The following is a 26,634-nucleotide window of genomic DNA, read 5'->3' as shown; positions in this document are numbered from 1 at the left end:
GTCGAATAGAGGGTAACCTTCTATCAAGGTAACCGCCAGTAGTATGACTGACCTTGCCTACTCCATGCAAAATAAAGCGCTGAATAGAGAGCAATCTTCTACCTAAGTAACCAAAGAAGCAATTCCAACATGCAGATAAGTTTAGGGCCCAAAAACAGTCTCCCGGATCCCAAATGCGAACCCTAACAACTTCGGACTCATTCACCAGCTGCCCGGCCCCAAGAAGGAAGGCCCAGCCTAAATTCCAGTTGAGCAACCCAACAGAATAGAGGCCCAGGCCCACCAGGGTACTTTGGGCACCCAAAGCCTCTTTGGGCATCAACCTTGATCGCGGCTCTGATAGCTGCTCCACCGCCCATCGTCAGAGAAGGCACCACCCGGTCCCACCACTTACCCAAGAGGCCAAGGACGCCTGACTCTCCGCACTATGCCAAAAACCTTAACATACTACACTTTTTGCACACACAAAAAAAAAAAGTGTTATGTGATGAAGGAAAGTACATCAGACAACATGTTTACTAAACTTATGTTCTGTAAGGTGGTTAAAATTCTAAAGTTTTTGTTTAGAAGATCATTGCACAATGGTTAAAAGAATAATCTGTTGTGTAAATTTAAAAAAAAAATTGCGGTAGATTTCCCTCCTAAATTGACTCAAATTTGGCTCCAAATTGTACCCTAGATGCCACTAAATTCTACAACAGTTTAGTTACTTGTGTTGTAGGAGTATACTGCTTGCAAATCATCATACAATGGTTTTTAGTGTGCCGTTGTGCAAATATGAGGCCAAATTTGGAGAAGTCTCCAAAATGGCATTCATTCCACCCAACCACCCCCCCCCCCCCCCCCCCCGCAAAAAAAAAAGAGAGCAAATTCGGCTTCAATGGTTTGTCATGCTTGCAATTTCGTACAACATTATGAACTATTTTTGTTGTGTGAATGAGAAATGCCTAACCTAAGCGCTAAAACTGACATTTTGATTGCACATGCGGGAAATTTCCATCTTTTGTTCCCTCAGCTATCTAGCAATTCAGACAACGTAAATTTATCTATATGTTGTTTGAGTAAGTTAAAAAAAAAAAAAAAAAATTAATGCTTAATGCCTTAAAAGTCTTAGCCAACTCGAGGGCACACTCAAACAAAGTGGCCGTTTTTCATGTCTGAGAAAAAAAAACAAGAGCTTTTCTTCATTTTAAGGCTTCGAGCCATACATGGAGCTTTTCTTCACCATCTTTCAAGTCTAGATTAGGGTTCAATTTGGGTTTTCGTTATGCTGAAAGGGGGGGATTGGGTTCTCACCAATCGAGTTGGGTTCTACTTGATTAAGGTTCGAGTTTTGTTAGATTTGGGGTTTTTTTGTTCTGCTGAAAAGGGAGATTGAGTTATCACCAATCGACTTGGGTTCGAGTTGAAGGATGAGGAAATGGAATTTCACGAGCTTAGGGATTGGTGCTCAAATCCTTTCGATTGGTGAGTTAAATTTGGGATTTCATTGCTCTTCTTCATTGTCTTTATTTGTTTGGTGCTCAAATCCACTTTGGGTTTTAAATTTTGTGAAGAAGTTCATTGTCTTTGTTCGTTTGGTGCTCAAGAGCATTCGATTGGCTTAAGTTTATAACCACTTGTTTGTGTTAGCTTTTTTGAGAGCAATTAAGAAGAAGAAGAAGAACCAATAGCTGCGAAGGTGGAATGAAACCTTTGATTTCATAGCTCTCTATGGTTGCACCAGTTTCCAAAGCCCCAAAGCCATGAAGAAGAACAAGATGGTGTTCTACTTCAAAGGACAGCGATTTCACTGTCTTCATAGACCTCAACAAGTTCTAGAATGAGGAGCTCATCAAATATGGCTTCCCCGAAGACATTTGGTAACCTCTAATTTTCCCTACATCAATTCCAATTCTATCTCAAAATCAAGGATTTATCGCTTAAGTTCTTAGATTTGCTACTGATAAATTAACTTTAGGGAATAGATTAGGTTAAATTGCAGTCTTTGTATTAACAAGGAGTGTATTTGTGGTTGGTTAATTTGATTTATGCTCTTTTTGACGGGTTGCAAGGTGCATTTGAATGGAAAGATCAATTGAGAATATTATGCTGTTATTGTAAATGTTGAGTAGAAGGTTAAGATTTTCATGCTATCGGGTTGGTGGTGTAATACCTCTCTAGATTTGGTTTTTCTTTTGGTGAGTATGTGGAAATTTAACTTCTTCTTTTTTTCTTTCTATTTTGCTGAAAAATAGCATGTCATACTTATGATTGAACTTTTCATACTCTTTCCCATATGCTCGTTTCAGGTATACAGTCCCTTGCTCATGCAAATAACTGATGTCTATGAATGACTTTTATGTGTCTTGCTTAACCTTATAGCTATGCCATCACTAATCGGAAGTTACATTTATTTCAACATGAGATTATACATTTCAACAGGAACATCTTTCAAGTATCCAGCTGCACAAATGGTATTGTTGTTATAGTTTTTTGTTTTTTTGTTTTTCCTTTTTTCTTTTTGTATGAGGTTGGAAGGTTTTTCTTTTGATCTTATGTATATGTATTCAAGTTCCCACCCAAATAGAGGCTTCTACCAGACATTGGTAGCTTTTAGGATTTTACAGGTAAATCTTTGACTCTTAGAGCTACTACAAAAGTAAAAAAAAAAAAAAAGAGAGAAATTTCATTTTAAAGAGTTTTTCTTTTGGGTGAGTTTTTGTTACCTGGATTGGTAATTTGATCTTACCTTATTATACTTTTAGTTTGTCTATGTTTTGTTTTATCTATTAGTTTTGAAACAAATAATTTGATGTGATTAGTAAGCATGGTTAAGACTTACGTGGCTCTTGCTTGCTAAAACACCTTCTGGTCTTGTTATTTTATTTGGGCTACTTCTCTGTTCCTTTTGGTTTTGGCTGGGTTCCAGTCTAGAAAGAAAGAGAGAGGGTGGCCCGGGGGGGTGACAGGAGGAAGAAATTGACTTTTCTCCATTTTTTTCCAATGTCAAGTGATTTTCTTTGGTTACTCTCTTCTTCTTTTGGGAGGATTGAAAACTAAGTTGACATCTCAGTTTCAACTTTGAGTTCAATTAGTTTAGCTTCTGATTTTCTGTCCTTGGGTACTTTTCAACATAATCTGGAGGTGTTTGAGAAATTAGTTCTTATTTTTCTATTGTGTTTCGCTCTTGAAACTTATAATTTATCTACAGCTCACTTTGTTCTCCTCTCCCCTTTGTTTTCCTAAATTTCTTCGCAACTAATTGTTATTGGTTTGGGTATTGAACGTTTTCAATTATTTTGGTATTTTAACATCCTTTTCTTCTCAAAAGTCTCTCTCTCTCTCTCTTTGTTCTATTATTCACATCTTTCATATGCGTCTATTTTCTTTGTTTGCAACACTAAGTGTTTGCTTTATTGTCAATCAAGTTGATTTTCTTATCGAGTGGAGATTGCAATTTTTATTATTCTATCTATTTTTGTTTCTTTCTTCTTGAAACATAATTTGAATTATGAAACCTAATTCAAGGTGTATCTATGTTCTTTAAGGTGTTGAGGGAGCTACTTGAGCTCGTTTGTTTTCTGTAACATGTTTAGACAATCTTCCTTATATAGAGGTGAGTGGATACTGAATATTCTATTTACATTGAGTTCTTGTTATCATGTGCTTGGTTTGATAACCATGATGTGGTCATGACTGATGATTGTGAGAGTGGAGTTCAAAGTTGTGAACTGCGGTGAACCTTTGATTTATGTTGTGAAAGCATAAAACTATAGATGTTGTTAACCTTATTCTTCTAGAAGAGCCCATGTTTGTATGCTGGACTGAAATGTTTCAGATAACTCTAAAAGGGCATGTTTTTGTTTTGTTATACCCTTTAACACTTTAGAAATTTGGAGTGTATTTACTGTTACATTTGTTTGTTTTGGTAGTCATTTCCATCTGGAAAAAAGATTTGATCTTATCCTGTAGACACAAGTGCTTAGTTCGTAATACCAGATGTAAATATAAGTCTTTGTATTTTGGTTTTCTCTGCAGCTTCTTGCTTGTGTCCTTTTGTCATGTTGCTCATGGGTAGTGTGGCTTTTGATGTGGGAGTATTGTATGCAGCTTCTTGAAACAAGTTGATGTGGTGGCTGAAGCAGAAGAAAAAAGAGGAGCTGCAGGAGCAAGCATTAGTCGTGGCCGAAGTGGGCAAGCAATCATAAATAGCCCAATAAGCAATGATCCATTTCTAGCACACTAATGTCTTTGTCCCGGATTCAATGTTAAACAATAAATTGTCACTGATTCATGATTTTGTGGAACAATGACTAATACGAATTGTATCTTGGTGGATCCAATGTACTTTGAAGTTTAAAATATGGGTTGGAGTACTATTAGTTCATTTGATTGTTTGCATCAAATTCTATTTCCATTTGATCACTACTGTTCATCAGGTAAAATGAATGTTTGAATGATCATACAACAGATTTCTCATTTATCAGACAATGGTTTTTCCAAAAAGTAAGTCTTCTAATTAACTCTCACACAAAGAAAGCACTAGAACCCCGTTGTCTGACAAGGCTTAACAAACAACGGATTTAAGCAAATTCTGTTGTCTGAAAGCAGTGCCTCAATTACTGGGCAGCTACACTTGACATCTGCCTAGCCATCACACAACAGTTATAACACATACCCGTTGCCTATGTGTGTCTCAGACAACTGTGTTCAACATTGTTTGAATTTTCAACAGACAACGGCTCACTCTACAACGGTGGCACTCCAAATCACACAACAGTTTTTGTTCGTCGTCTGATAAGTTTTTTTGGCATAGTGTCGGGTCGTCCTGATTTGAAAAGGCAATGTAGTCATTGCTTCTCCCCATTGAACACGACGACCCCGACCAAGGAATGGGAACCAGAGATCTCCACCACCAGGGTTACTCAGCAACGCTGCCGCATCTTGAATCCATATTAGACCACGCTGACCCGGATCCCAGATCTGGCCCTAGAGCCAGACTCGATCTCCGGCAGTCCTCCATACACCCAATCGCAGCCTCTTGCCACTCACCACCTTGCTCCTTGTTGCTGCCCACTGGTTCTTTAGCCTAGACAAACCAGGTTGAAGAACGAAACGCGCATAGCCACCGGTGAGATGTTCTTACCATAACCACTGGATTGAATCACAGAAAAATCCTGAATGCTTTGGGCAATATGAGATTGAGAAACAAGGCCACAAGCCCTGCGTAGTATTCATGAAACCAGGAACGGGTCGCCATACTCCTCCGCTAGCATGGAGGGAAGGTGCTAGAGATGGCCATCCAAGGAGGCGGCCACTCTCACCCTAGCAGAGCGCTAGGTCATTGAATATTGAATATTAATAGAAACTAATTTATGCAATTTCATTTCATGTATTAATTGGAAACTAAATGGTAAATGTTTAGTGACTAAAACGAAAATCAGAAATAGAAAGTTAAAAAACTATAATCAAAATTCTCATCACAATACAACAACCCACATGAAACAAAGAAGTAGATAACAAACTATCCAGGGTCTTCCACCACTAAATGCCTACCATGTGGGCAATGCCTACTAGAGACCCTGTATTTCCCCAATCAATCAATGCACCAGATAGAATCCAACATCGCAAACTATAGAGAAAAATATCAACATACATACATAAACTAAAATTAAATTAAAACAAATATTGATTTGCATTAAGCTAACAACACCATAATTAGTTTGCACCAAGGACGAATCCAAGTGATGGGCTAGTTGGGCTACAGCTCAACCCAAAGTTCTTCCAAGCTTTTAGATGGTATAAGGATACGTTTACTTACTTAGAATGAGAATAAAAATGGTGGGAATGTTACGTAGTAAAAATATTCCTGCATTTACTAACACATAAAGGAATCAGAATGATTCCGGGTAAAAGAATTTTTGCGTTTACTAACATATGAAGGAATCAGAATTGGTGTAGGTTCCACCTCCTTGTTAGGAATCGATTCCTGAATACTCATGAATTTGATTACGATGGGGGAGATGGGTTTAAGAATCAAAGCTTTTAGAATCAATACCGATTCCTTTCTTCTCCCATTCCAGTTGCCTCCGATTCATAATTATTTTACATTTCAAGTAAGTAAACGTGCATAAGTGTGCTACTTAGTCAAGGCCCTGACTTTGGTTCAGTTGCTAAAGTGACAAGCCCATTAACACTTTCTAACATTCTGATCTGGGATCGAGTCCCCTAGGCTGTTTTTTTTGTTATTAACCGATATCTTTCTTCCTTTTCTGCATCATTTTCTTTCTTTAGTTTCTGTTCTTCTTTTTTCTTTTCTTTTTGTTTCTTTCCTCATTTTCTCCTCCCTTTTTCTCTTTTTCCCATTCTTTTATTACAGCTGTTCTATTAGTTTTCCTATTAGTATTTCTTAAAAATTTCTTTTTTTAAATGCAAATCTTGTTTTTTTTTCTCTGCTCTTTCCACATTTTGCTCTCCCTTTTTTCTTTAGTTAAAACATGAGTGTTTATATTGGGACCTCCAAATTTGCTCACTTGACCTCACTCTATTTTGAATTATTAAATGACATATATAACCTACTATAAAATGACTATTAAGGATAATAATTATACCAAAGAAATATTATATTAATTTCTCTAGACTTTCCAATTCAATAACATTAGATTGTATTCTTTATTATTTTCCTTATCTATTTTCATTTTCCAATTTCACTACATACTCATTAAAGTATTCATATATATATTTATTAAGAATTAAAACTATGATTAAGATCATGTGAAATAAAAATGTATGATATACATATTGAACTCATACTGGTAAGGGAAAACATGCAAAATAAATCAAATTATGACCTAAATCTAAGTCTATCCATTATATTTGTAAAAAATAAAAAATGAGCTAGCAATAAAAAAAAACTAAATAAATATTTAAATAATTAATCATGAGATAGAGAAAATAGAGAAAATAAAATAAACATTAAGAAAAAATGACTAATCTTTTCTTTTTTTGAACAGCTAAAACATAAATCTTAGTTAATGATTTTTCCCTAGAAGACACTGAGTTGTTCTTTGTTCATGGGTTCGCTTACAAAGCGGGCTCAAAATTGACTTGTAATGAGTTGATATTACTTAGATATGAGCGTGGTTGTTACCCCGCTATTTTTCTGTCTTTAAGTGTATGTTAGACTCTGGCTATTTGGCTAGTCATCTAATGCAATGAACCTTTGTTTAAAAAAAAAAAATAATAATAATAATAATAATAAAGATTAGCGGTTTTCCCTATGTACGAGTGAAACCTTAGCCTCCGGTGGTGGTTTCTCCATTTCTCTCAGTCAAATTCTCCTGTTGTTCCGTTCTGCTAGTATGGATATAGTTTTCTGGAATATCAGGGGCACTAAGGACCCTCATAAGTTACGGGCGTTGTCATCCTTGGTCTTCCAAAGGCGTCCTGGAGTCCTATTTCTGTTGGAGACGAAGTGTAGTCAAGAACGCTTCAACTCCTTTCGAGCTAATCTAAGGTTTCAACATGGAGTGATGCAGGAGTGTAGCGATAATGGAGGGGGTGGTCTGATGCTGTTATGGGGTGAGGACATTGATATTCATCTTCGCTCCTATTCTCCGCACTTTGTGGATGCAGATGTGGTGTTGCCGGCGTTAAAGGGGGTCTTTGCCTGATCACTGGTTTTTACGGGCATCCAGAGATAGCGCAACATCATGTCACTTGGGATTTACTCAGGCAACTTGCCATGCTTCCCGAGGCAGATAAGTGGTTAGTATTTGGTGACCTAAACGAAATTCTTTCCTCCTCTGAGAAATCTGGAGGAGCCGCATGTCCTCTATGGCAGATCGATGCTTTCCAAGGCGCTCTTGACGAAGGGTTTTCGACTTTAATAAGGAGAATGCATAGTGCTGGGGAGTTGAGGGGTATCAATATTTGTCGTCGTGCACCTACGTTGCACCATCTTTTGTTTGCAGATGACAGTTTTTTATTTGCCTAGGCTATTCCAGGCTCGTGTCATAAATTGAAGGAGTTATTGAATATTTATACACTAGCCTCTGGTCAAGCAATAAACTTTCAGAAGAGTAGTGTGTGTTTCAGTTCGAATTTATCTATAGCTGCACAGGAGGATCTGGCTGGGATCTTGAATGTGGAGCTTGTTCCTTTCCATGAGAAATATTTGGGGCTGCCTACACATATTGGCTGCAGTAAGAAAGAGGCTTTCTCTTATATTCAGGATTAGTTGAGGAAGAAACTCTTCGGTTGGCGGGGTAAGCTGTTGAATGTGGCAGGTAGAGAACTTTTGATCAAGGTGGTCACCCAAGCACTTCCCACATATGCAATGAATTGCTTCTTACTCCCGAAGACTTTTTGTGTACAGTAGTTGTGTGCTAATTTTTGGTGGGGTGATTCTAATAACCACAGTAAAATACATTGGAGCAATTGGGATTACTTGTGTTTGCCCAAAGATAAAGGGGGTCTGGGGTTTCGTAATCTATGTGCTTTCAACTTTACCATGTTGGCCAAACAAGCATTGAGGATTATACAAAATCCTGATTCCCTTATGGGTAGAATTTACAGAGCTAGGTACTTTCACTCTACATCATTCATGGAGGCTTCTCTAGGAGCTGCCCCGTCATACACCTGGAGGAGCATCTTCGCTTCTGGGGTGGTGCTTAATGGTGGACTGAGGTGGCAGGTAGGTGATGGTAACTCAATTTGCATTTGGGAGGATAATTTGATTCCTAGAGATCATGCTTTTACACCTTTGTCTCCTCTCAGGTGTCACGCCCCTGATTTTTAACGCAAATAAAAATCGATATACAATCCCATAATTATATATGCGTGAACGTTCAACCATCAATACAAAATACCATAGAAACTTTTTCCCTTTTAACCCAAGTACATATTGATGCCCTAAACCCACTATGTCAATATTGATCCGCTCCACAGAGTCATATATTACAATGCTTATGAATTAAATTGTCAACAACAAAATAAAACGTAGATGCTCCTCAGAGTTCACCACAAGCGGAAGTCTTCATAACAGTAAAGTCACAAAATGACTTCTTACCTTTAAGCTGCAAGCACGCTACCCCAGCATCAGCCACGGTTATCCTGACCTGCAGAAATAACCCCTACACCTTTGGAATGGTGCACCGAGTTGCCACACAACAAACCCGGTAATCTTTTGCAAGCCCGTATGAGTAAACTCAAAACCACAAAGCAAAACACATTTCTTAAGTCACCTAAACCTAAACACGATATGCACATATCTCACACCTACGGCCATCAATTCCATAACCTTCCATATCATGCCTACATAATTCAACTGGTGACTAAAGCCTCATGTTCAGATTCTCAACTAACGTCCCATTACACAAATTCAATCAAACAAGACTTCCTCAAGCAATGTTTGACGCTATTCTAACTCACTTCGGCGAATTCCAAATCACACTCATTCCCCCCCCCCTCCAGGAGCTTTTGTCATCAACATGACATCAAAGGTGAAAAAAAATCAATGAATCACCTTCCTATCCTCACCACAGAGTACAATTCGTCACCACTATGGCTCTTAAGATAAATCAAACCATCAATCAATACAATCAAGAAGAAACAAAGCAATCACATTTCAAAACAAGCAAAACAATTCATATAATTTAGTTCAGGAGGTCACACTAAGTCAAGCAATTCAAATCATAGTAATCATCGTAATCCCACACTCTGACATCTGTAGGTAGCCCCGATCATCACAGCAGTTATCTCAATATTTGTTAACTTGATAACAATTCAACTCCGCTACCGAGCTGTAATCACACTGATCATCACACTCACCGATCATCACACAGATAGCCATCATCCTACTAATTATCACACAGATAGCGATCATCCAACTAATCATCACACAGATATCACCGGTCATCACATAGATAGCAATCATCACATAGATTCATTGCTAGTCATCACACAGATAGCAATCATCACACAAATATTCCTACACAAGCTACACAGATATTTCTACACAAGCTTTACATGATAATCATCACAAAGATTCATCATACTGATGTCATCAATTCATCACAAAGATTCATCATACTGATGTCATCAATTCATCACACAGATATTCCTACACAAGCTACCCTATCTTAAATCTCACTTAAGACGGTCATATTAGACCCATGGTATCTCAACACATGATATCCTACAATCACAACTCAATACACAATTTCATCAGTCATCACACAGATTCCACCAATACATATATATATATATATATCACGCAAATATATATATATATATATATATATATACATGATCATCCACTCAGGAATGCCACTAATACCACTATAGTCACAGTTAATCCCATAACTCCAAGACAATATGGTAATTAGCTCGTTACATCTTCACACACTAACCAAGACAAGCACAATTCGCTGTAATCCGCTCAACACAAGCCTCTCAAGTACCTAAACACATAAGGTCTCGACTTAGCAACAATTCACAAACGATTTAAGTCTGAAACCCCTGTTTTGAAAATAAAATCCCCAAAGTGACTCCAATCGAGGCGAAACCACATCCGAGACCACCCAATGTCTCCATAATACTTCTACGATCGATATGCCAAAACCACAAGTCAATCGGATAGTCGGATCCCCACAGATCGAAACATCGAACGGTCCGAAACAGTAAAAACCCTAACATGCTCATACGATCTCCAAAAATTACAAACAATATATCAAAATTCTCATATCAACGAGTAGATCGAACTTAGGAATAGAACTATCCCTGAGGTGGCCGAAAACCACCAGAAAACACCACCACAATGGCTGCGCCGCCGCCGGCCCAAAGTCAGAATTTGGCAAAACCCCCAACACAAAAATTCTTCATCTTAACTCCAATTACAACTTTCATAACTACACTAAAGTCAAATTATAAACCAATCAATCAAATTTTACCTTTGAAGCAACTGAAACCCGATGAACCCTAATTTTGAAATCGATCCAACTCGATCTCCACAGATTGAACCGATGCAAGCCATCTTGGGGGAAATAATCTATGCCCTTTAATGGGTAGAATCCCTTTTTGAATCACAGCCAAAGGTGGCCGGAGTTGGGAGAACGAAGTGCGGCGACTAGAGGCGATTTGCAGCCTCGCCGTGCTACTTCTCGGCCTCGTAGCGCCCTCCACAGCTCGTGTTTCTCCTTGATGTCTTCAGGGAATTTGTAGGCGGGGTTGAGACCAACAAAAACCACAAAAGATTTCATCCTATGGTGGCCGGATGAGCGAGATCGCCGATACCAAAGGGGAGAGGCGACTCAGGCTCTGGGAGAGAGAAATAGAGTTGGGTTTCCCAAAATGGAAACCTGGCCTTTTTTGCAATTTCCGGAAAAATCCTCTATATATACCAAAATGGAAAATTTTCAGACGGCCATAACTTCTTCATACGAACTCCAATTGACGTGAACCACATGTTCACGAACTTGTATCGACTCACTCTACAACTTTCGTGAAAGAAGTTTTCGGAGAATCTCAACGTATCAAAAGTCAACCTTGAAACCCCCCCTAAATCCACTCTTTTCAAATAAAAATTCGTCCGAACCACTTTTGCTCCGTCCACTAGCGACGAAACCGTCTTATAACCATAAAATTAATTTCAAAAAATCCTCGAAAAATAATTATGAATTTCCAGGGTATCACATCAGGTACCCTACTACTATTTAATTGATCAGTCGTCGGCTAAGTGGAACGTCCCATTATTGCATTCACTTTTTGCTGCGGAAGATGTTAATATCATTTAGCTGATTCCGTTGAGCGTGAGACTCCCACCTGATTTTTGTGTTTGGCATTTCACTTCTAATTTTTGAAACTCAATACCTTGTGTTTGATTTTCTTTTATTGAAAAAGAGATTTATGTTATCTGATTAAGGAATGAATATGCAATTAAGATTTATAGAGTAATTAAATCATTGAAATGACTACGTTTTTTATTTTAAAGATAATAGTTTGTTTGCAAATTATATGAATGAGGTTATTTAAGGAACTTTAGTGAGGTTTAGTGAGTAAATTTTGTACTTGCAAAGTTGATAGGAGGTGTAAAGAGCATACGAGGTCAAGTGAGTAAATTTGGAGGTGTCCAGAATCACCCTACTTTGATTCTCAGTATTGGAGGAAGTTCTGGGGGACTAAACTACCTAATAAGGTTAAGTTGTGTGTTTGGAAAGCCTTGAAGGGATTTCTCCCAATCTGTAGTAAATTGTTGTCACGCCTGGTAGATGTTCCGGTTCATTGTGGGCTCTGTCAGCAGGACTCGGAAGTAGATGAACATCTCTTCAGGGAGTGTGTAGTTTCAAGAAAGATTCTCACTCCTCTACTTGGACAGTTAGCTCAGCGGCAACTTCCATTTCCAGCTTGGTTGAAGCTTTGTATGGGGGTGTTATCTTTTGACAAATGGTCTAAATTATTGGTGCTTCTTTGATCTATCTGGAAGGCTAGGAATGATAAGGTTTGGCATGACAAGGCTTGAGATCCTCCTCAAGTTATTGTGAGAGCTCATCTGTGGCTTCAGAATTATCTACAGGTTAATCGTCCTCCAGTTCAAATTGGTCGTCAAAGGTCTAAATGGATGAAACCGTTGCCAGGGTGGGTGAGTATTTGCTTGAATTGTGCTTTTAATTCCCTTTCTTGGGTGGGGGTGTGAGTGTTGTTGCTAGAGATAGCAATGGGACTTGTTTAGGTGGACGGGCTAAATACATCCAGCGGGTTTCTTCAGCTGAGCATGTTGAATTACTAGCGGGTTTTGAAGCTTTGGAATTGGCGCAGGAGTTGGGTTTGCAGGTGGTGAAGTTTGAGTCTGATTGTATGCAGTTGGTTGGTTCGGTAGCTCTTCCATTGGAGTCTAAACCTGGCCTTCATTTGCTTTACATGGACTCACAATCACTTTTTTCTTAATTTCCTGGTTGTTATTTTAACATATTTTTAGGGAGAAGAATGCCGTTGCTCATCACTTAGCTGGGTGGGCACTTCGTTCAAAAGTTTTTTCTTCTTTTACTGGTCCTCCAAGCTTCTTGGTCGATTTGTTTTCAACTGATTGTACTTAAATCTGATCAATAAAAGTGTTTACGTTGCTTCTCAAAAAAAAAAAACCCACAGAATAGTTCATGTTATTTTCTTGTTGATTAGAAATTAATTTTTGAAACTCAATACCTTGTGTTTGATTTTCTTTTATTGAAAAAGAGATTTATGTTATTTGATTAAGGAATGAATATGTAATTAAGATTTATAGAGTAATTAAATCATTGAAATGACTAAGTTTTTTATTTTAAAGATAATAGTTTGTTTGCAAATTATATGAATGAGGTTATTTAAGGAACTTTAGTGAGGTTTAGTGAGTAAATTTTGTACTTGCAAAGTTAATAGGAGGTGTAAAAAGCATAGGAGGTTAATTGCGTAAATTTGGAGGTGTCCAGAATCACCCTACTTTGGATTCTCAGTTTTGGAGGAAGTTTTGGGGGACTAAACTACCTAATAAGGTTAAGTTGTGTGTTTGGAAAGCCTTGAAGGGATTTCTCCCAATCCGTAGTAGATTGTTGTCACGTCTGGTAGATGTTCCGGTTCATTGTGGGCTCAGTCAGCAGGACTCGGAAGTAGATGAGCATCTATTCAGGGACTGTGTAGTTTCAAGATGGATTCTCACTCCTCTACTTGGACAGTTAGCTCAGCGGCAACTTCCATTTCCAGCTTGGTTGAAGCTTTGCATGGGGGTGTTATCTTCTGACAAATGGTCTGAATTATTGGTGCTTCTTTGGTCTATCTGGAAGGCTAGGAATGATAAGGTTTGGCATGACAAGGCTTGCGATCCTCCTCAAGTTTTTGTGAGAGCTCATCTGTGGCTTCAGAATTATCTACAGGTTAATCGTCCTCCAGTTCAAATTGGTCGTCAAAGGTCTAAATGGATGAAACCATTGCCAGGGTGGGTGAGTATTTGCTTGAATGGTGCTTTTAATTCTCTTTCTTTGGAGGGGGTGTAGGTGTTGCTGCTAGAGATAGCAATGGGACTTGTTTCGGTGGACAGGCTAGATACATCTAGCGTGTTTCTTCAGCTGAGCATGTTGAATTACTAGTGGGTTTTGAAGCTTTGGAATTGGTGTGGGAGTTGGGTTTGCAGGTGGTGAAGTTTGAGTCTGATTGTATGCAGTTGGTTGGCTCGGTAGCTCTTCCGTTGGAGTCTAAACCTGGCCTTCATTTGCATTACATGGACTTACAACACTTCTTTCTCAATTTCCTGGTGGTTATTTTAACATATTTTTAGGGAGAAGAATGCAGTTGCTCGTCACTTAGCTGGGTGGGCACTTTGTTCAAAAGTTTTTTCTTCTTTTACTGGTCCTCCAAGCTTCTTGGTGGATTTGTTATCAACTGATTGCACTTAAGTCTGATCAATAAAAGTGTTTATGTTGCTTCTCAAAAAAAAAAAAAAAAAAACCCACAGAAAAGTTCATGTTATTTTCTTGTTGATTAGAAATTAATTTTTGAAACTCAATACCTTGTGTTTGATTTTCTTTTACTGAAAAAGAGATTTATGTTATCTGATTAAAAAATGAATATGTAATTAAGATTTATAGAGTAATTAAATCATTGAAATGACTGAGTTTTTTATTTTAAAGATAATAGTTTGTTTGCAAATTATATGAATGAGGTTATTTAAGGAACTTTAGTAAGGTTTAGTGAGTAAATTTTGTACTTGCAAAGTTAATAGGAGGTGTAAAAAGCATCGGAGGTCAAGTGAGTAAATTTAGAGATGTCCAGAATCACCCTACTTTGGATTCTCAGTTTTGGAGGAAGTTTTGGGGGACTAAACTACCTAATAGTTTGTTTGCAAATTATATAAATGAGGTTATTTAAGGAACTTTAGTAAGGTTTGGTGAGTAAATTTTGTACATGCAATGTTAATAGGAGGAGTAAAAAGCATAGGAGGTCAAGTGAGCAAATTTGGAGGTGTCCAGAATCACCATACTTTGGATTCTCAGTTTTGGGGGACTAAACTACCTAATAAGGTTAAGTTGTGTGTTTGGAAAGCATTGAAGGGATTTTTCCCAATCCGTAGTAGATTGTTGTCACGTCTGGTAGATGTTCCGGTTCATTGTGGGCTCTGTCAGCAGGACTCGAAAGTAGATGAGCATCTCTTCAGGGACTGTGTAGTTTCAAGAAGGATTCTCACTCCTCTACTTGGACAGTTAGCTCAGCAGCAACTTCCATTTCCAGCTTGGTTGAAGCTTTGTATGGGGGTGTTATCTTCTCACAAACGGTCTGAATTATTGGTGCTTCTTTGGTCTATCTGGAAGGCTAGGAATGATAAGGTTTGGCATGACAAGGCTTGCGATCATCTTAAAGTTATTGTGAGAGCTCATCTGTGGCTTCAGAATTATCTACAGGTTAATCGTCCTCCAGTTCAAATTGGTCGTCAAAGGTCTAAATGGATGAAACCGTAGCCAGGATGGGTGAGTATTTTCTTGAATGGTGCTTTTAATTCTCTTTCTTGGGAGGGGGTGTGGGTGTTGTTGCTTGAGATAGCAATGAGACTTGTTTAGGTGGACAGGCTAAATATATCCAGCGTATTTCTTCAGCTTAGCATGTTGAATTACTAGCGGGTTTTGAAGCTTTGGAATTGGCGCGGCAGTTGGGTTTGCAGTGGTGAAGTTTGAGTCTGATTGTATGCAGTTGATTGGTTCGGTAGCTCTTCCGTTGGAGTCTAAACCTGGCCTTCATTTGCTTTACATGGACTTACAATCACTTCTTTCTCAATTTCCTGGTTGTTATTTTAACATATTTTTAGGGAGAAGAATGCAGTTGCTCATCACTTAGCTGGATGGACACTTCGTTGAAAAGTTTTTTCTTCTTTTACTGGTCCTCCAATCTTCTTAGTGGATTTGTTATCAACTGATTATACTTAAGTCTAATCAATAAAAGTGTTTACGTTGCTTCTCAAATAAAAATAAAAAAAACCCCACAGAAAAGTTCATGTTATTTTCTTGTTGATTAGAAATTAATTTTTGAAAATCAATACCTTGTGTTTGATTTTCTTTTATTGAAAAAGAGATTTATATTATCTGATTAAGGAATGAATATGTAATTAAGATTTATAGAGTAATTAAATCATTGAAATGACTGAGTTCTTTATTTTAAAGATAATAGTTTGTTTGCAAATTATATGAATGAGGTTATTTAAGGAACTCTAGTGAGATTTAGTGAGTAAATTTTGTACTTGCAAAGTTGATAGGAGGTGTAAAAAGCATCGGAGGTCAAGTGAGTAAATTTGGAGGTTCTAATAGAAAAACTCTTGCAACATTCTCCATTAATCTTTCTTCCAAAATTTAGTCTCAATATCTATTGAATTATTATCGACAAAGAAACAAAAATAATTATTGTAAGCAAGCCTTAAATTATCCCACCCCAAACCTACATCCTGACTACGTCTCTGGTTTGCACAACACTCTAACCAAGCAATAGTTCTCTGAATCATCATAGCTAAATGATCAGCACAATTACAAATTGAGCTAAACTATAGACACAAAAAACAAAGCAAAAGCTGAAAAGCCAAAAATTTGATTAAAGAAATAAACTTTCGGACTAGAATGTGAGGAACCAGAGAAGCAAAACCAATCATCAGGATTGGCAGTGACAATGTCCATGTAGCACCCCACAAAGGACAACACTTTCCCTGGCACAGTATCGGGGTACTCCACAATTACGTTTCCCTTGACAGGGTAGTTAGTCATGTGATTGATAAGCAAGGTCTCACCGCTAGTGGTGGTTGCGTAGGGCAAGTGCAAATGGAGCAAGTGCTTCACCATTTGGTACTCCTAAGGAATTAGGTTAAGCGAGTTATTCTGGATGAACTTGGCCTCCCCGATAAGCTTGGAGAGGAGGGAAATGAAGGAGTCATTGTCAACGCCGAAAAGATTAACACAAGTTTAGATCCATGAGCCAAATTTGTTTGATTTAAATAAGCATGACTAGATCATACCTGAAAGACCATACGCTACTTTCAATGCCTTATGCTACTCCATGTCATAATGAAAATCAAGTTTTAATACCACCAGATTCGGCGATCGAAGCCGTCATTAGCGTGCTAACTACAACGGCGAACTCTACTTCGAGTTGGTGTTCCAGGTCGGGATGGTGAAGAATTGGGGATCTAGAACCTCTCAGTGGATGCCATGACCAGGTGGGACAGAGAGAGTGTGAGAGTCTGCAAGAAAATCAGGAGAGAGAGAGTGGAAGGTTATGTAATTTTATGATTCTTTTGAGCCCAACAATGACATTTTGTCTTTAAATATGGTGATTGAGAATTTGAATCTGTTGGTGGGAGGAGCGGTAGTGTTTTGGTTAAAATTTAGGCATTGGGTCAAGGCCCCTATAAAGTATACCTATATCTAACAACAAAAATATATCGAAGAATGAATATTGGTAGTGTGAGGTAAAAATATGAGGAGTACGAGCCCTCTTTTCTCTCCTCTAGTGGTAGCGAACCCTAGATTTAGGGTTTTGCTTACCCAGTTCCTTGAATGTTGGTAGTGTAAGGTAAAAGTATGAGGAGAGTACAAGCCCTCATTTCTCTCCTCAGGCGGCGGCGAACCTTAGATTTCGGGTGTTGCTCGCCTAGTTCCTTGGCTAGTGATGAGGCCTCTTCTCCTCTTATTACCAGTCTGGCATCCTTCCTATGTCCGTTGCTTCCTTCTGTTCAATCTCTGGGTTGTGATGATCGATCCAGACAAACCATTTCTTCTCTTCTATAGGTATCATGTTTTCTAATTCTTTTTTAAAAGGAAATTTACTTTAGAGAATTTGAATATGCAGCTGTGTTGTGTTTGTGTTTATTTTGTGTATGGATCTACAAGTTATCGGGGCCCTCCCCCTAAAGTGGCAATGGTAGCTAGTACTTGGCCTTCTTTTGCTCTTTTGAAAAAAATGTTTTGCTTCACATGTCAATATATTTTTTTAACTTATATTGTCGGATATGTGCATTGTTATTTTTTTATTACATCATCAGCTGAGAACCACAAAAGTTAGTCTTCCTTGAATTAAACTCACAACCTTCGTCTTACATAATCGGATTTGAGATTTTGAGGTTTACAGGGCTGGATTTGAGATTTTGAGGCTTGAGGTGAAAAATAACAAATGTGCTTACACCTTTTATAACACAGAAGAAGATCAAAAAAGAAGATAGCAAAGAAAAAAAAATCCTTAATAGAAAAGGGATTTGAAAATGGGCATACACCTTTTACAACAAAGAAAAAATGAAACGAAGGAGAAGGGTAATAATGGCTTTGGGCTTTGAAGCTTGACATGAGTATGCTTACGATCGGTTGAATGGAGCTTCCTAGAATGTGTCTTGCTCAATTTTGATTTCTCTCCTAATTGGGTTCACTGGATAATGTGTTGTGTCAGCATGGTCTCCTATTCTTTTGTGCTTAATGGGGTTCTAAGAGGAAATCTTGTTCCTTCTAGGGGTCTGAGACAAGACAATTCCATTTTGCCATATCTGTTCTTACTTTGGGCGGAAGTTCTTTCCAGACTTATCATGAGGGAGAAAAGTGATGATCTTTTGCATGGGACTCGGATTTGTACATGTGCACCTTATATTTCCCATTTATTTTTCGCTGATGATTCATTAATTTTCTTTAAGGGCTAAATACTGTTTAGTACCATGTGGTTTGGGTTCAAAATCAATTCAGTCCCTGATCTTTCAATTTCATCAAAAACACCCTCACACTATCATTTCTCATCCAATAGACCCTTCCGTCATGATTCTGTCAAATGGAACCATTAAGTAGCTGATATGGCATGCCAACTTGGTAGAAAAAATTCCAAAATAAAATTTCAGAATTTTTTTTGTGTGACAAAATTGCAGAAATTCAGATTCTCTCTCTTTCTCTCTCTCTCTCTCTCTCTCTCTCTCTCTCTCTCTCTCTCTCTCTCTCTCTCTCTCTTCTCGGTTTCTCAGCAATCTCATCCTTAGATCTGCCGAACCAACCAATCTCACCACTCTGGTTTCTCCGTCGGCCGCTCCCATACTGGAAAGAAAGCTCTTCGTAAGTCTCACGCTCCATACTCACCACTAGTCATCATTTCGTCTGTAGTGAAAACCCCAAATGGATCGAAAACCGGCAACTCCGATTAGCAATCAGACTCGGAATCCTGATCAACTTCAATTTCTTTAGAAGAACAGGAATTCGATTCGGAGATGAGGCTATCACAATCAGAATCAGAATCTGGAGTTTGGGTATTCTCTCGAGTCATCGGGACTTCATCGATGTATGGATGTAGTCCATGAGGATTGATTCTAGGTTTTTGAAATTTTTAATTTCCCAGAATTGCAGAGATGAGGGCTTGTCATCGGAGGCCTTGCACGGTGCAATCCGATAAGGCTCCGATCCGATCTATTCAGTTCTGATCCGCGTACGTCATCATGTTTCTGTTTGATTGGTTGTACGGTGTGCTCGCTTCCCTCGGTATGTGGCAGAAGGAGGCCAAGATCTCATTCCTAGCGCTCAATAATGCTGGCAAGACCACCTTGCTTCACATGCTCAAAGATGAGGTCAGCCCCCCCATCCCCTTATTCCTATTCCATTTTTTCCTTTACTTCAATTTCAATACATAGATTAGATTCTTCTTTTATGTTTGAGACGAATTGGAAGTTAAGGCAGATTTACTAGATCTGTAATTTTTATGCTAAAAACTAAATAGCTTTACAAACTGTTGGGAGCTTGAAGCAGAAACTGATTCATACTCCAAAGCATAAAAGCAGAGAGCACCAGAAAACTAATAACTAGGCCAACTCTAAACTTATCTCTTCGGCACCAGCAATTAATCAAAACAAACAGCTTAGTCCGCAGCTCATAATACAAGAAAAACAATCCTAATCCACCTAGTTAAAGATTTGAGTTTATGCCCAAAATGTTCAGTGTTTAGGATGGATTATACTTACATGTGTGTTTTAGGATGCTAATTTGTTTGGAAATAGATTGTTATTTGTGTGATATAATTTGAGCTTTATTGTTTTGGTTTCAGAGGCTGGTGCAGCATCAACCTACGCAATATCCCACATCCGAGGAGTTGAGAATTGGCAAAATCAAGTTCAAGGCCTTTGATTTGGGAGGTCATCAGATTGCTTGCAGGGTCTGGAAGGATTACTACGCAAAGGTAGATGTTGTGGTGTACCTTGTGGATGCCTACGATGGTTTTAAGTGACTCTCTCAATACATTACTGTGAATTGGTTGTTCAAAGTTCAGAGCAGTGCCTTGTGTAGTTAGTTTCCTGTATGCTTACCATGAATATGTGTTTATTAGAATGAGGAATGGAATCGATGTGATTTCATTCTTGGTTGTTGGCTACTGACAATTAAAACTAGGTTGCGATTACGTTGGGTTTTGCAAGCGTCAATGTTGCTTAGGCAGTTTGTTGAGTCAAATTGTTATTGAACCTGTGTTAAAAAAAAAAAAAAAATCTATGTCACTGCTTTGTAACCTGGAATTTGTTATTTCAAATTTTCTGCAATTGTCATAAAAAAAAATTCTGAAATTTTATTCTAGAATTTTAGAATTTTGCCTGCCATGTGGGCCCCACCAGTGCCAAGTTGGCATGCCACATCAGCTACTTAACGGCTCTATTTGACGAAATTATGACGGAGGGGTCTATTGGATGAGAAATTATAGTGTGAGGGTATTTTTGATGAAATTGAAAGTCTAGGGACTGAATTGATTTTGGATCTAAACTACAGGGTACTAAACAGTATTTAACCCTTTCTTTAAAGAAGAATTTGAGGACACCTTTGTGTTGAAAGAAATTCTTGGAGAGTATGAAAGGATATCTTGTCAACTCGTTAACTACCAAAAGAGTAGTATCAACTTTAGCAAGAATGTGAGGTGAGACAAAAAAGATGATATTGCTACCATGTTACAATTGAGTATGGTTAAGAAGCATGAGAAGTATCTCGGCCTCCCTATTGAGATTAATTTTTCCCAAAATGCGGCTTTTAATTTCTTGAATGAGAGAATTAAAAAGATAACCAAATGGTGGTGTGAGAAGACTTTTACTGCTGCGGGAAAAGAAATTCTTATAAAGGCGGTGGCTCAATCCATTCCAACATATTATGAGTTGCTTCAAGATTCCAATTCATTTGTGTAATGAGATGCATACTTTGATGGCAAAGTTTTGGTGGGGATCTACGGAAGAGGATAAGAAGATACATTGGCTTGCGTGGGAAAGATTGTGTCCTGCTAAGTCTGACGGTGGTATGGGATTTTGAAATATGCACCAGTTTAACCTTGCGCTCCTAGCTAAGCAAGGTTGGAGACTTGTTTAGAATCCACAGTCTCTTTTTACTCAACTACTTAAAGCAAGGTATTTTCCCGATTCTAATTTTATGCATGCTTCTATTCGTGGGGATGTTTCTTTTGCTTGGTGTAGTATTTTGAAAGGTCAAGATATTCAATGAAATTGCAGTATCGGGTGGGAATGGTGCCTCGATAAGTGTGTGGGAGGATCCTTGGCTCCCATTACACTATATTTCTATAATTTCAAGCCATTTTTGTTGCCCATTGTTGGACTCGAGGCATTGCTTGTATATATAGGACTTAATTGACCAAGAACAAAACAAGCGGCCACTGTCTTTTATCAAAGAATTGTTCACTGAGAATGAAGTGAGTATTATTGCTAGCATTCCCTACCCGTGCTCCAACTAACAAATGTGTAGGGCATTTCGATGAAAAAGAGCTTTATAGTGTGAAGAGTGGTTATCATACCATTAGACTTGCTAACGACTTAATGAACCATGCTTCTACTTCTAGTAATGCACAAAGAGGAGGACATTGGCTGAGCCTTTAGAAGGCACGGGTTCTACCTACCAACCAAATTTGGAAGGCATGGAAAATCAGGTTGTTTCTTTGGAGATTGTATAGAGGTATTCTACCAACCAAATTGGTGTTGACAAAGTGTGTCACTACTAGCAAAACAAACAACTCACACATATTTAATTGACACAGATTTTTAAAAGTCACAGCTATCAGTGTGAAATACCAATTCAAACAGATAACGGTGTGAAATAAGTATGGTTGGGTCCATAAGAATTTATGCAGCAACAATAACCACGGAAATCCGTGTGAAAAAACATTAAAGACAGACTTATGTGTGAAAACTAAAACATTTTATAATCTACTCACAAGGTTATATGTGTGCATCAATTGAGGCCTATCAGCCTATGTAATGTAATATACAAGATTGGCTCCAAGGTATTGGCAAATAGGTTGAAACCCCTGCTTGATGGCATTATATCCCCTTATCAAAGTGCGTTTGTACTGGGGAGATTAATTTTGGATAATTCCCTACTGGCTTTTGAGATTTCACATTGCCTTAGACGAAGAAGAAGAGGGCATGTGGGTTATAGTGCCTTGAAGTTGGATATGAGCAAAGCCTACGATAGAGTCGAATGGGCATTCCTTGAAGCTATGTTGGTGCAGTTAGGGTTTTGTGGGGAATGGATAACATGGATCATGAGATGCGTTAAGACGGTGACGTACTCTTTCATGGTGAATGGTGAGGTAGTTGGGAACATAGAACCTTCAAGGGGCCTCAGGCAGGGGGACGCCATCTCCCCTTACCTATTCCTACTGTGCGTTGAGTTTCTATCGCGGCTTCTGGTTTTGGCTGAGCAGAACAATGATTTACAAGGTGTGAAAGTGTGTAAGAGGGCACCTCCAATTAGCCACCTTTTTTTCGTAGATGACTCATTCATCTTATTCAAATCAGGTTATAATGAGTGTGTGTTCTTGCGCGATATGTTCCTTTTTTATGAAAGGCTGACAGGGCAGCAGATAAACTTTGAAAAAAGTTGTGTATCATTTATTCGTAATGTACCTAGAAGCTTGCAAGACGGGCTGGCAGAAGTTTTGGGAGTGCAGAGAGTTGAAAATCATGATAAATATCTTGGCTTACCCACTGAGCTGAGTTACTCGAAGGAGGATGCTTTCAAGTTTTTAACAGAGAGAGTGAGGAAACGCACACAAGGATGGCGAGATAAAACCCTGAGCGGTTCTGGTAAGGAAGTGCTCATAAAATCTGTGATTCAGTCTATCCCGACATATGTAATGAGTTGTTTTGAGTTACCAAAACATTTGCGCGATGAGATGCATAGACTGATGGCTCGTTTTTGGTGGGGTGATCAAGGTGAAGAAAGGAAAATACACTGGGTGTCGTGGGAAAAGTTGTGCATCCCTAAGGCAGAAGGCGGACTAGGGTTTAGAGATATGAAGTTATTCAATAAAGCTCTACTGGCTAAGCAGGGTTGGAGATTAGTAAGAAAGCCAGAATCTCTACTTGCACGGGTACTCAAAGCCAAGTACTTTCCTGATACAGGTTTCATGCGAGCTAGTTTGAAGAAGGGGTCTTCATTTACGTGGAGAAGTATCTTCAAAGGTAGAGAGCTGTTGTGCAAGGGTTTAAGAGTTCAAGTCGGGAATGGAGAGGACACATTGGTATGGAAGGATCCTTGGATTCCTATGCCATATCATTTCAAACCTTTCACACCACCAATGGATGGCACTGAGGAAATCAGAGTAGCAGAACTTATCGATGGAGAAAGTAGGGTGTGGGAGATTTGGTTGCTGAATGATTTGTTTATGGAGACTGAGGTTAATTATATTGCTCAAATTCCATTAAGTTTGAATGGGGGAGCAGATCGGTGGATATGGCATTTTGACAGGAAGGGAATTTACACTGTGAAAAATGGTTATCATGTCGCCAGAATAACGGAGCAAATGGATATGAGAGCGTCCTCTTCTGGGATGAATACAAGCAGCAAAACTATGTGGAAAAAACTGTGGAAAGTGAACGTACCTCCAAAGGTACGCATGCATGCATGGAGGTTAGTTAAGGGGATACTACCAACAAAAGGTGCCCTAGCAAAAAAAGGGGTACTATTGGATATGAGGTGTCCTTTCTGTTACGTGGAGTGGGAAGATGGCATGCATGTGTTCAAAACTTGTAGTGTGGTGAACATATTCTGGCAATGCGGTCCAATCAAGTTATGCCCAGCAGTGCACCCAGCTCCAGACTTGGTGGAATGGTTTTATGACATGCTTGATTTGCTGCATGGTGAGCATCTTGAGTTTTTCTTATTGTCTCTTTGGGCTATATGGAATGAAAGGAATAACCTTGTATGGAAAGGTGGATGCTTCATTCCAATGAATGTGGCCAAATGGATGTGTACGTACCTTGATGAGTATAAGAAGCTCCACGCACGTTGTGCTAAGAAGAACAGAAGGCATGTTACCAAATGGAAGTGTCCACCAAGTGGACGACTTAAAGTTAACATTGTTGGAAGCTTTAGAGCTGGAAATGGCTATGGTGGTATAGGAGTTATTGTCCGGGATGATCATGGAGATTGCGTAGCTCCGTTGGCTAGACCTCTCCCTTATGTACAGTCTGTGTTGCATGCTGCGGTGGAGTCACTCTGCGCCGGCTTACTGGTAGCTATACATCAAGGTTAGGATGAGATTGAGGTTGAGTCAGATTGTGCTATGCTTGTAAATGCCCTTGATGGGGAGGAGGAGGACTTGTCAGAGATAGGCCGAATTATAGAGGATTGTAAAAGGTACGCCAGTTCTTTTAAGTCCTTTCAACTTTGGCATGTCTTTCGTGAAGCAAATGGGGTGGCCAATAGGTTAGCACACCTTGCTAGTTGGAATAGTATTGATGAATTTTGGGTAGAAGAGAGGCCTGTTATTATTCGGGACGTTCTCTATGAGGATATGTGTAATGGTTCTAGGGGTTCAGGCAATATGTCCCCCCCCCCCCCCCCCCCATTGTACTCCTTCCCTATTAATAATATGAACGAGGCACCTAGCTAGTTTGGTGTCTCTGCTATTTTCAAAATATATATATATATATATATTAGTTTATTTAAAAATGATTATTTTTGTGTGTTAAATAAATTATAGAATGACAGACTTCCATGACTATTACAGATTTCTCTGTGAAATGAGTATACACACAAACATTCTTATGAAAGATCCAGTTAACTACACACAGATATCTGTTAGAGTTGTAACTGTATCTCATACGGATTACGGTGGCAATACAAACAACTCACACAGATATCTGTAAGTATTATTAAAGAGGGCTAAATACTAGTTAGTACCCTGTGGTTTAAGTCCAAAATCAATTCAGTCCCTAGACTTCTAATTTCATCAAAAACACCCCTGCACTTTCAATTTTGATCTAATTAGTCCAATTTGTTAATATTCTGTTATGAGTTCAAATTATAGTTGGATTATTTGTTGAAAAACTATTTATTTTTAATTGTAGGACTCACTCCTAAATTGACTATGCAGACCACTTCGACACCACATCATAAAACATAGGCCATATATGAGTCACGTTAACAAGTTAAATAACTCAATTATCGGAAAACTAACAAATTGGACCTATTAGATCAAAATTGAAAGTGCATGGGTGTTTTTGATGAAATTAGAAGTTCAGGGATTGAATTGATTTTGGACCTAAACCACAGGGTAGTAATTTGTATTTAGCCGTATTAAAAAATATTATAGAAAACCACGCAGGCTCATCCTAATATCCTTTTTGGCCTCCTTTTCCTTTCAAACCCGCTGCAGTCCCTCTTTTTCTTTCTCCCTCACAAACTCACGTTTCTGTTGGCTTCAACGCCGGCCCACGGTCATCGGCATCTCACACCGCCACCACCATTAAGAGCAGTGGAGAGAGATGACCAAAACCCGGTCCTTACCACACCCGACCTCAAAAGATTGCACCATTACTCGAAGTTACCACCACCACTTTCTCAAGACGCCGTAGACATCAACGAGTTCAGACCAAGCCAATTGTCTTAGCCATGAATCCTTGCAAAGAGATGAATGAATGAATATATTTTATGAGGAATGCCTGTATATGTAAGTCAGTAGCTACATACATATATTGAATCTTTTTGGTTGCATTATCTGATTTGGTAAAGTTTATTCAATGTGGTTCATAAGACTTATTTGATAGAGTTACGACTTATTTGAATTATCTGATTTGATAAAGTTTATTCAATGTGGTTCATAAGAAGAAATGGGAAAAGTGGGTTTGATATAGGGAACTTCTCAATAGAGTTAAGACTTATTACTATTATACTGTACTTTTGGTTGCATTGGTGGTGTGACTCCTCAGTCGTAGCTCATTGTTTTGTTTTTGAATGATAGTAATACACTTTTGGTGTTCCTGTTCTGTTTCTGTTGAATAGGTCTAGCATAATAGTAGGTCCTACAATCTTCGAGGTCCTTAATCAAACATATTTGATTGATAATTTTATTGGCTCTATAAAATCACAGACTAGAAGTCTAGAATCAAGTATCAAGCTTTGTGATTGAAAGTTTGAGATTTTAAGTTTGGACATTCTCTGTAACATAGTTGCAATCTGTAAGATTATGTTTCCTTCAGTAGAAAAGTATAAACTTCAATTTTATTGAAACTCTTTTTGCAGGCTTTCGTTTTTGATGTTCAACCTTAAGATCCTAAAACAATACTTTAGTTTGCAGGATGGTAATGGGTATTCCCTTTCAAAAGTTTGGAGTAGTTATTGATATGAGTAGCATTAATAAAGA

The 26,634-nt window shown here is 38.5% G+C and overlaps 2 protein-coding genes across 2 annotated transcripts; both read left to right on the top strand.

The window, feature by feature from the left end:
* Nucleotides 1–14,918: 14,918 nt before the first annotated feature.
* Nucleotides 14,919–15,464, top strand: LOC112178065. Its single transcript, XM_024316277.1, has one exon. It carries the CDS (start codon nucleotides 14,919–14,921, stop codon nucleotides 15,462–15,464), a length of 546 nt encoding a protein of 181 aa, XP_024172045.1.
* A 3,980-nt stretch (nucleotides 15,465–19,444) lies between these two features.
* On the top strand, nucleotides 19,445–20,236 carry LOC112178534 (GTP-binding protein SAR1B). The gene is made up of 2 exons (XM_024316677.2): nucleotides 19,445–19,573; nucleotides 20,047–20,236. Exons 1-2 carry the CDS (start codon nucleotides 19,445–19,447, stop codon nucleotides 20,224–20,226), a joined length of 309 nt encoding a protein of 102 aa, XP_024172445.1. The 3' UTR covers nucleotides 20,227–20,236.
* Nucleotides 20,237–26,634: the final 6,398 nt, after the last annotated feature.

Source organism: Rosa chinensis, chromosome 7 (genome assembly GCF_002994745.2).
Source record: "Rosa chinensis cultivar Old Blush chromosome 7, RchiOBHm-V2, whole genome shotgun sequence".
Classification (NCBI taxonomy): domain Eukaryota; kingdom Viridiplantae; phylum Streptophyta; class Magnoliopsida; order Rosales; family Rosaceae; genus Rosa; species Rosa chinensis.
The sequence above is the reverse complement of the archived record's forward strand: the minus strand, read 5'-3'. Positions and strand labels throughout refer to the sequence as shown.

What these genes read in the sequence shown, in the direction of transcription:
- LOC112178534 (XM_024316677.2), top strand. Translation starts at nt 19,445, where the DNA reads ATGTTTCTGTTTGATTGGTTGTACGGTGTGCTCGCTTCCCTCGGTATG. An exon ending in TTCACATGCTCAAAGATGAG is followed by an intron (nt 19,574 to 20,046) that starts GTCAGCCCCCCC and finishes TTTTGGTTTCAG; the next exon opens with AGGCTGGTGCAGCATCAACC.
- LOC112178065 (XM_024316277.1), top strand. Translation starts at nt 14,919, where the DNA reads ATGTTAATAGGAGGAGTAAAAAGCATAGGAGGTCAAGTGAGCAAATTT.